Source organism: Penaeus japonicus, unplaced genomic scaffold (assembly GCF_977035675.1).
Source record: "Penaeus japonicus unplaced genomic scaffold, GWHDUDI00000001_assembly GWHDUDI00000023, whole genome shotgun sequence".
Classification (NCBI taxonomy): domain Eukaryota; kingdom Metazoa; phylum Arthropoda; class Malacostraca; order Decapoda; family Penaeidae; genus Penaeus; species Penaeus japonicus.
Window position 1 is genome coordinate 22,402,242 of NW_028234425.1, and position 10,000 is coordinate 22,412,241.

Sequence of the window (10,000 nt, forward strand, 5' to 3'; positions counted from 1 at the left end):
AGGAGTAGAAGAAATATATTGTAGATTATTAGAGGATATATATAGAGATGGTACAGCGACAATCAAAACGCACGCAGAAACCATATATATATATATATATATATATATATATATATATATATATATATATATATATATATAGATAGATAGATAGATAGATAGATAGATAGATAGATAGATATATATATGAATCACAAAAAACACAAAACAGTAACGTGCTCATAACAGAATTAATAAAATACTGTCACAAATTTAAAGGAAAAACTCGCGACGTTTCGAACTTTTTAAAGAAAGTTCCTCATCAGGCGTAAGCTTACGCTTGATGAGGAACTTTCTTTAAAATGTCCGAAACGTCGCAAGTTTTTCCTTTCAATTTGTGGCAGTATTTTATTAATCTTATTATATATATATATATATATATATATATATATATATATATATATATATATATATACATATATATATATATATATGAATCACAAAAAACACAGTAACTTGCACTTAACAGAATTAATAACACTGCCACTAAAAGAAAGGAAAAGCTTGCGACGTTTCGAACTTTTTCATGAAAGTTCCTCTTTAGGCGAAAGCAATCCAAAAAATGAATCATTTTTCATTTTTTGGATTGCTTTCGCCTAAAGAGGAGCTTTCATGAAAAAGTTCGAAACGTCGCAAGTTTTTCCTTTTTTTAGTGGCAGTGTTATTAATTATATATATATATATATATATATATATATATATATATATATATATATATATATATATATATATATGTATGTATGTATGCCATATCTTCTGCCGCTAACCTCGTGCTCCTTCCCCACACAGCCTGATAGCAGGTCCTCCCTCGGCCGAGGCAGGACTTCTAAGAACTGTTAAACTGACAGAGAAGCAGAAGGAGACAGTGAAGAAGACAGATGCACTTTTAAATCAACTCCTAGAGAATGTGAGTTCTTGTTATGATTTCCGTTAGAAAGAGATTGATTTTAGACGTTTTCAAATGATTTATCAACTCTTATTAGCTGTTTTGTCGTGCTTGCCAAATGATCTGTTAAGCCACTGATTCACTGCACTGATAGTCCAAAGATACCAATACCAATATCTTTTTAAAGTCACCGTATGATTTTATTACATATTTACACGCTTATAACCTTTCTTAAGCGCCACCTCATATCTTATCTGCGTTGCCTTACTGTCGCATCTACTTATTTCTTTTTGTAACCATTGCTTTGGTTCTTATCGCACATCAATCTTGTCTTTTTTCATGTTCGTCGAGGGCCCTTTATCGCGGCTGCATTTGTTTTATTTGTTCATTTCAATTATAGTGGGCATGATGTATATGCGCGTACCTTGACATAGAATATGTGTACGAGTATCATAGACACCGGATGGAATCTTGCCACCTGGCGTTATCTGTTTCAGTTGTGAACAGGTGCGCTTAGATCGGGCTTTTCTCTTTCTCTCTTCAGGCCCCTCCATCCCTTTATCTCTCTCCCTTCCTTTCTATTTCTACCTTATATGTATATATGTATATATATATATATATATATATATATATATATATATATATATATATATATATATATATATATACAACACATATATATATATATATATATATATATATATATATATATATATATATATATATATATATATGATTACATATGAACGAAGTCCAATGCAAAAGGTATGAATGAGAATAGATGACTTTACAACGCAGGAAATGTATTTGGCGCGTTTCGATATCTATTTCCAACGGGAATACAAGCACTTCCGAAGATGATTATTCTTTAATCTAGTGTATTCAGTCTCATTCACAACTTTTATCTACGTGCTGGAGGCAAAGCTGTGTTATTTTTTAATCAACCTACAGATTCCTTCATTTTTACCGCGTTACATTTTCTTCTGTTAGATCATTTATATAACATTGAGACTGTTAATCTTGCAGATCCGCCGCATGTACTACGAGAACAATCCTCACCTGAAACCCTATCCACATGAGGGCTTTGCTAATGAGGATTACCCAGATGAATACTTTAGTACTGAGGATTACAACCCAGGTACAAGCATCCCTACTGAATTTCCCCTGCACATAAACACTAATAAAGAACAAAAAGGGAGTGCTGACATGGAAGGAGCGAACTCCGCTATAGGCAGAGAGGGATTTCATGTAACTGCTAATGAGAAAGAATCCAGTTCTGTTGTCGACGGTCCTGATGTTGCTGCCGACGAGGGAGAGCGTGGTGAGGGCTGCTTTGAGAATGCCGTCGACAGCATCAACGATTACGACGACAGTAGAATTTGGTTCCCGGACAAGTAGAAGGGCCATTCCGAAGGCAAGACTAAGATGTGGAGGAGAATGATAGGAGTACAAGTGGGAGGTCGAATAGATAGAAAAGGAGACATAGGAAGTACGAAAAATAGAAGCTTATCATGTCAATGATTGTCTTATTATTGATTATTAACTTGAATCTTAATATTCCTTTAATTATATTTCCCAACGAGCATTTAGGAAGCAAAATAACCAATCAGGTAGTGTATGTGCATTGTTTACTGTCAGAATACTGATTTCGTTAACTGTTGACTGACAAGTACCATATATTGTAGATAAATAGAAGCTTATCATGTCAATGATTGTCTTATTATTGATTATTAACTTGAATCTCAATATTCCTTCAATTATATTTCCCAACGAGCATTTAGGAAGCAAAATAACCAATCAGGTAGTGTATGTGCATTGTTTACTGTCAGAATACTGATTTCGTTAACTGTTGACTGACAAGTACCATATACTGTAGATCTTCATATAGCATAGCTTTCACGGTGTTTTATCAGTAAAACCACAAATTTCAAGTTCTAGGTCACGGTTTGCCAAATCAACAGAAACAGAAACATCACTGAAAATGAGCATAGCATCAATAGTAGTGTGTCATCCCAAAGGATCTTTACTACAGAAGATGAATTCATTAACAATTCACATCGACCATTCGTGTAAAGTCAAGGAAATAGTTAACGATGTCATATATATTTTACTTCACAAAAATCGATACCATAGAATTATTGAGAAACTATTTCTCACTAACAGCCTAGATAGTCAAATTGGCCTACTTAATCTTGAAGGTGAAACCCTATGCACTCATCTCCATGGAGTGCATTTATGCCAGGTTACAGGCACGAAACTGATTCACGCCATCAAGAGGAAGATGGGTTACCAATAGAATGTGTAATGTGAAGCACATAATCAGCATCTTGTTTTCACAGTAAATCCAGAGAATTTATTGGCGATAGGATATTCTGAAAAAGTTGGGTTTGCTGATGCAAAGCGGCACTCCCGTTTGCAATTCACGCAGCAGGGTGTGACCTTTGCCTCAGTTTTAGCCCAACTTCGTTCACAATGACTTCCACACACCAGTATTTCTCACACAACACACTCTGCCACTCTAAACATTGGGGTTTCAACAATACCTGCATCTGGTGAGTTGTTCCAACAGAAGCAGACAATAAGTGATTGATCTATTAACAAGATGCCTCCTCCCAAAGTCAGGCCTTCAGTGTTAAGGACTTCCATAGTGTCAACCCAGTTATGATCACATCCACAGGGGCCTCTGCTGTTATGCAGATAGCCCATGCACCCCCCCCCCCCTTGCCCATGCAAGGAAATCCTGAACCCGCCAAAGAACAGCCTGTGGAATTTTACACGTGGACAACATAACAGGAAAAAGCAATCCTGAGGCACAGGCAATGGAAAGTCTAAAACAGATTGGGTTGCTCCTTAACTGAGGGAGGTGCCGGACACATTCTTAAAAAGAAGCATGTCAGCCTGTAGTAATGGAGAAGCAGGTGCGATGGAATTGTCAGGGAATCCATGCAACATGGGAGGAACTGCAATGCCGTACAACATACAAAATGCTTCATGTAATCCTGTTTGTATGTCTACGAGAGATTGCCACCAGGGGAAATCGTCTGATTCCATTAATGAGTTTTTGCCAACTGTGGGACCTTTGATGATGAATATCTTAGAGGACAACACTGCAGTTGAGGAGCTTAGGATAAGTTAGACAACACAAACAGCCATTTTGTCCATTGAGAGATTTCAATGCCTAGCATCATTTTTCTCAAGAACTGAAGCAATGGTTCTCACACTATTCCCCAATACCGATTTGTCAGTTCAGCTGGATTTCTCTTGGCAGATCATGGAAGTGACCACTTTCCAATACTTTTGGAGATGGTGAATAGCGTTTCAGCCAATGGTGAGCTAGATAGCGATTTGAGATGCAGACATGAATCTTTATCAATCAAGTAGTTATGAAGAAATCTATGGATGAGTAAACGCTAGGATAGCGCATTGGATAGCATGCCGACCTTCCATCTCCATGGTCGGCAGACCGAACAGGCTCGTGGGTTTCCACTGTCGCCTGGCGGTCACCGCCATGTCTGGTCAGCATGGTGGGTAAGGACCAAAGCTCGGATCGAGTCAACACGGGTTGGCACATTCTCTCACGAGTCAGCATACGCTAACACAGGTGGGCTCGCCTCAGTGCACGTAAGCCCGGCGAAGCATCTGCTTCGCAAATCCAGCTTATCCTTATCCTTATGGATGAGTTGTAGCGTGTTCAGGAAACCGTAACTCAGCTCGCATCAACAATTCCCCTTGTGGCAGACACATCCATTCCCTAAATTAGTGGATAAAGCCGTTGACTCCTGGTACCGTGGTGGTCTGTTGAATGCCAACATGCTGTCAGAGTTTACCCGTGAGGCGAGGTGTGTAGACGCCTGCATCCCAGATCGAATCCGACCGTAGGTTATATGAAAATCATGCCATAGAACTTCTTTATACACGCACACGCGCATACACACTCACGCGCGCATGCGCACACACACACATACACACACACACACCACATCCATACACATACACAAGCACAAACACACACAGACATACACATACACAAGTGCAAACACACACACACATACATTTGTGTGTGTGTGTATATATCTATATATATATATATATATATATATATATATATATATATATATATATATGTGTGTGTGTGTGTGTGTGTGTGTGTGTGTGTGTGCATATATTTGTGTATTGTTTTCACTTTTCACTTTTCACAATACTAAGAGAGCATTAACTTTGAAAGTAGCGTACCTTTTACATATTGTGGATGTAGGAATATTATTGTATTCTGCGCTTTTATAGATGGTAGAGTAGGTATAGATCCAGTTGAAGTTGCTTTAAACAGCATGGTTTGTATATGAAAAAATAAAATATAATCTAAATACTTTTCGTCTGTATTATGTGTCAACCCCTAATGATGTACACAAATAAACATTAAAATCAAACAGGACATGCCATTCCTTTACATAGTTGAACACTATTGATCGAAATTCATAAACCTTTGTGAAGTTCAGACACGTGAAAATGTCGGCTCGGGATCGCCACCTGAAGAGCAGGCGTCGCACACACCTTGCATCTCCGGTGTACTGTAGAAAATGGCACACTAATAGCGCATCAGTCCTTGTGCCGATACAATCTCAGAAGAAATCAAAACCAATTGAAACTCATCACAGCCGTGAATTTGATAAAGAGGGTGAAATCTATGAGAAAAGGCTTTTGTAGATTTTATTCAGGAATTTCCTTCTCGAAGAACAGGCTCTGCACTGTAAGTGTAGAATCATTTGATTATCTTAATGAATGAATGAAAAGTGTATTTTTTTCTGTCATCTTATTCTTAGTAGTTCATTGTTCAGTGTTGAAACCATTTTGGGAATAAAGAAGAGCTGCCTTCGATCTCCCTTACTATAATGAGATTCGAAAGAACATTATTTGGTAACTATGCTATGAGCTTCTAAAAGTTCTAATCGAAGTAGCATTCCCAATTGCTGTGTAGTTGGACCGAGTGAAACTAAAGCCCAAAAAAATGTTAACCAAGTTTTCAGATCATCAAAATCAATGAAGAACAAATAAAATGTAAGCAAATTAAAAAAAATGGATCAGAAAAGATAATATCTATTCAAATCTGACATCATCTCTGTTTAGCCTGTGAAGATATCTGTCGTTAGAAACATCACAGCTAACTTTTTTTACCCTTATTTCCCCTTTCACTGTTATATTTCACATGGATTAATGCCTGGGTTATATCTTTGCTAACACAATCTAAACCAGCCTGATATTTTACCGTTTTTTTTTTTTTGGAATTTCCTACATAATCAAATCTAAACAAGTTATGGAAATATCTCTTGATTTTCTGATGCTGTGGAAAAAGAACGCAAACTTATTAATGCCTGGGTTATATCTGTGCTAACACAATCTAAACTAGCCTGATATTTTACCGTTTTTTTGGAATTTCCTACATAATCAAATCTAAACAAGTTATGGAAATATCTCTTGATTTTCTGATGCTGTGGAAAAAGAACGCAAACTTATTCCAGTCCCTCTTTTGTAATGATTTATGAATACACAGACCTCACACCAACTGTCAAAACGATTATCTATTCATCTTATTGCATACATATCTTCGTGCGTTGCTTCTCTATGTTGTACATTACGTACTTGAACGCTATGATGACGATTTGTCCCTTATCTGTGTGATCCATCCAGTGCCTCCTGCACGAAGGACAGGCTACAGGAGCTCGCAACATCGGAGTTCTTTCACCTTCCTTGTGACGATCCAAAAAACACTAGTTTCGCGTGTGACCTGCGTGGCGACATAGTCTCCCAGGTGCATGCAGGTTACCCAGTCTGACCAACTGCTTGTGTCCTCATCGGAAATGGAAGGCTTCGTCCCAGTATTGTATGGAATCACAACACAGTTGGTGCTTACTGTTCTACTGGTAACCTTAACACACTCAGCTGTCATGGTTTTGGATTCGGTATTGGTGAGGGCGGCGATGGCTTCGTTGGCAGGACACGCCGACGAAGTCTGGCTCTCGTGGCCCGCGCTGACAGTGCTGGCGCTACTAACGTCAGTCGTGAGTGAAGAGGCGAAGGTCGAGCAAACAATGTGACTAACGCTTTTGCGGTCGTTGTCGAGGCCAAGCGCGACAACAGCTGTGGCTCCTTGGTGGGGACACGCAGGGGCGCTATTCATCTCGCTCACCACCTGCAGGTCAGGCGGGGGTAATACCTGCACCAGAGGGCAACAATACACCCTCTTGAAGATGTTCCATTCTGTGGTAATATAGTTAATGGCGTGGTCAGAAGGGCACACGGCCCAAGAGTCCCAGGAGTTGTCCGTGTCCTCCGCCGGCCGGGAGGCATCGCTCACCTCGACATCGAAGCAGGGGTCGGAGGCGAGAGCCCAGCCTGCTTCTACGACCACGCAGTGTAGGTAAGAAGGTTGCCAGGGAGAGGCCTTAAACCCGGTTGGAACTCTGCTCGACGAACATGTTCGATCGGACCTCAAAGTCCATTCCACTGTGGTCGCGCCAGGGTCCATTTCGAAGCAGATAATGTGATCCACTGTATATCTGTCGCCTACGAAGGCTAGACCCTGAATTACATAGCCGGAAGGACACAGTGTCCAATCGCTGGAAGTCACTGAGACAATGTGAGCAGTAGCAGTAGATGTGGTTGAAGGAACAGCGGTTGTTGTGGTAGAAGGAACAGAGGTTGTGGTAGAAGGAACAGCGGTTGTTGTAGTAGAAGGAACAGTGATCGTTGTGGTGGAAGGAACAGCGGTTGTTGTAGTAGAAGGGACAGCGGTCGTTGTGGTAGAAGGAACAGCGGTTGTTGTAGTAGAAGAAACAGCGGTCATTGTTGTAGAAGGAACAGCGGTTGTTGTAGTAGAAGGAACAGCGGTCGTTGTGGTAGAAGGAACAGCGGTTGTAGTAGAAGGAACAGCGGTTGTTGTGGTAGCAGGAACAGCGGTTGTTGTAGTAGAAGGAACAGCGGTTGTTGTAGTAGAAGGAACCGCGGTAGTTGTGGTAGAAGGAACAGCGGTTGTTGTGGTAGAAGGAACAGCGGTTGTTGTGGTAGAAGGAACAGCGGTCGTTGTGGTAGAAGGAACAGCGGTCGTTGTGGTGGAAGGAACAGTGGTCGTTGTGGTGGATGGAACAGCGGTTATTGTGGTGGAAGAAACAGCGGTCGTTGTGGTGGAAGAAACAGCGGTCGTTGTGGTGGAAGGAACAGCGGTTATTGTGGTGGAAGGAACAGCGGTCGTTGTGGTGGAAGGAACAGCGGTCTTTGTAGTAGAAGGAACAGCGGTCGTTGTGGTGGAAGGAACAGCGGTCGTTGTGGTGGAAGGAACAGCGGTCGTTGTGGTAGAAGGAACAGCGGTCGTTGTGGTGGAAGGAACAGCGGTCGTTGTGGTGGAAGGAACAGCGGTTATTGTGGTGGAAGGAACAGCGGTCGTTGTGGTGGAAGGAACAGCGGTCGTTGTGGTGGAAGGAACAGCGGTCGTTGTGGTAGAAGGAACAGCGGTCGTTGTGGTAGAAAGAACAGCGGTCGTTGTGGTGGAAGAAACAGTGGTCGTTGTGGTAGAAGGAACAGCGGTCATTGTGGTAGAAGGAACAGCGGTCGTTGTGGTAGCAGGAACAGCGGTTGTTGTAGTAGAAGGAACAGCGGTCGTTGGGGTAGAAGGAACAGCGGTTGTTGTGGTAGAAGGAACAGCGGTTGTTGTGGTGGAAGGAACAGCGGTCGTTGTGGTAGAAGGAACAGCGGTCGTTGTGGTGGAAGAAACAGTGGTCGTTGTGGTAGAAGGAACAGCGGTCATTGTGGTAGAAGGAACAGCGGTCGTTGTGGTAGCAGGAACAGCGGTTGTTGTAGTAGAAGGAACAGCGGTCGTTGGGGTAGAAGGAACAGCGGTTGTTGTGGTGGAAGGAACAGCGGTCGTTGTGGTAGAAGGAACAGCGGTCGTTGTGGTAGAAGGAACAGCGGTCGTTGTGGTAGAAGGAACAGCGGTCGTTGTGGTAGCAGGAACAGCGGTTGTTGTAGTAGAAGGAACAGCGGTCGTTGTGGTAGAAGGAACAGCGGTCGTTGTGGTAGAAGGAACAGCGGTCGTTGTGGTAGAAGGAACAGCGGTCGTTGTGGTAGAAGGAACAGCGGTCGTTGTGGTAGAAGGAACAGCGGTTGTTGTAGTAGAAGGAACAGCGGTCGTTGTGGTAGAAGGAACAGCAGTTGTTGTGGTAGAAGGAACAGCGGTCGTTGTGGTAGAAGGAACAGCGGTTGTTGTGGTGGAAGGAACAGCGGTCGTTGTGGTAGAAGGAACAGCGGTTGTTGTAGTAGAAGGAACAGCGGCCGTTGTGGTGGAAGGAACAGCGGTCTTTGTAGTAGAAGGAACAGCGGTCGTTGTGGTAGAAGGAACAGCGGTCATTGTGGTGGAAGGAACAGCGCTCGTTGTGGTAGAAGGAACAGCGGTCGTTGTGGTAGAAGGAACAGCGGTCGTTGTGGTGGAAGGAACAGCGGTTGTTGTGGTGGAAGGAACAGCGGTCGTTGTGGTAGAAGGAACAGCGGTTGTTGTGGTGGAAGGAACAGCGGTCGTTGTGGTAGAAGGAACAGCGGTTGTTGTAGTAGAAGGAACAGCGGCCGTTGTGGTGGAAGGAACAGCGGTCTTTGTAGTAGAAGGAACAGCGGTCGTTGTGGTAGAAGGAACAGCGGTCATTGTGGTGGAAGGAACAGCGCTCGTTGTGGTAGAAGGAACAGCGGTCGTTGTGGTAGAAGGAACAGCGGTCGTTGTGGTGGAAGGAACAGCGGTTGTTGTGGTAGAAGGAACAGCGGTCGTTGTGGTAGAAGGAACAGCGGTCGTTGTGGTAGAAGGAACAGCGGTTGTTGTGGTAGAAGGAACAGCGGTCGTTGTGGTGGAAGGAACAGTGGTTGTTGTGGCAGAAGGAGCAGCATTTGTTGTGGTGGAAGGAACAGCAGTTGTTGTGGTGGAAGGAACAGCGGTCGTTGTGATGGAAGGAATAGTGGTTGTTGTGGTGGGAGGAACAGCGGTTGCTGTAGTAGAAGGAACAGCAGTCGTTGTGGTGGAAGGAACAGCGGTCGTTGTGG

The 10,000-nt window shown here is 42.6% G+C and overlaps 2 protein-coding genes across 2 annotated transcripts in view; one reads left to right on the plus strand and one right to left on the minus strand.

Annotated features, from left to right (window-relative positions):
* Positions 1–5,291, plus strand: part of LOC122259869 (uncharacterized) — a 9,858-nt gene extending 4,567 nt beyond the window's left edge. Inside the window, exons 2-3 of the mRNA XM_086550220.1 lie at positions 829–946; positions 1,952–5,291. Coding sequence (XP_086406346.1) covers positions 829–946; positions 1,952–2,323 — 490 coding nt within the window. The 3' untranslated portion in view covers positions 2,324–5,291. The remainder of the gene's footprint in view (positions 1–828; positions 947–1,951) is intronic.
* A 781-nt stretch (positions 5,292–6,072) lies between these two features.
* LOC122259872 (uncharacterized) overlaps positions 6,073–10,000 on the minus strand; it is a 5,185-nt gene continuing 1,257 nt past the window's right edge. The window contains exon 1 of the mRNA XM_043026821.2: positions 6,073–10,000. This exon is cut by the window's right edge and continues 1,257 nt beyond it. Within this exon, the coding sequence (XP_042882755.2) occupies positions 6,633–10,000 (3,368 nt within the window). The 3' untranslated portion in view covers positions 6,073–6,632.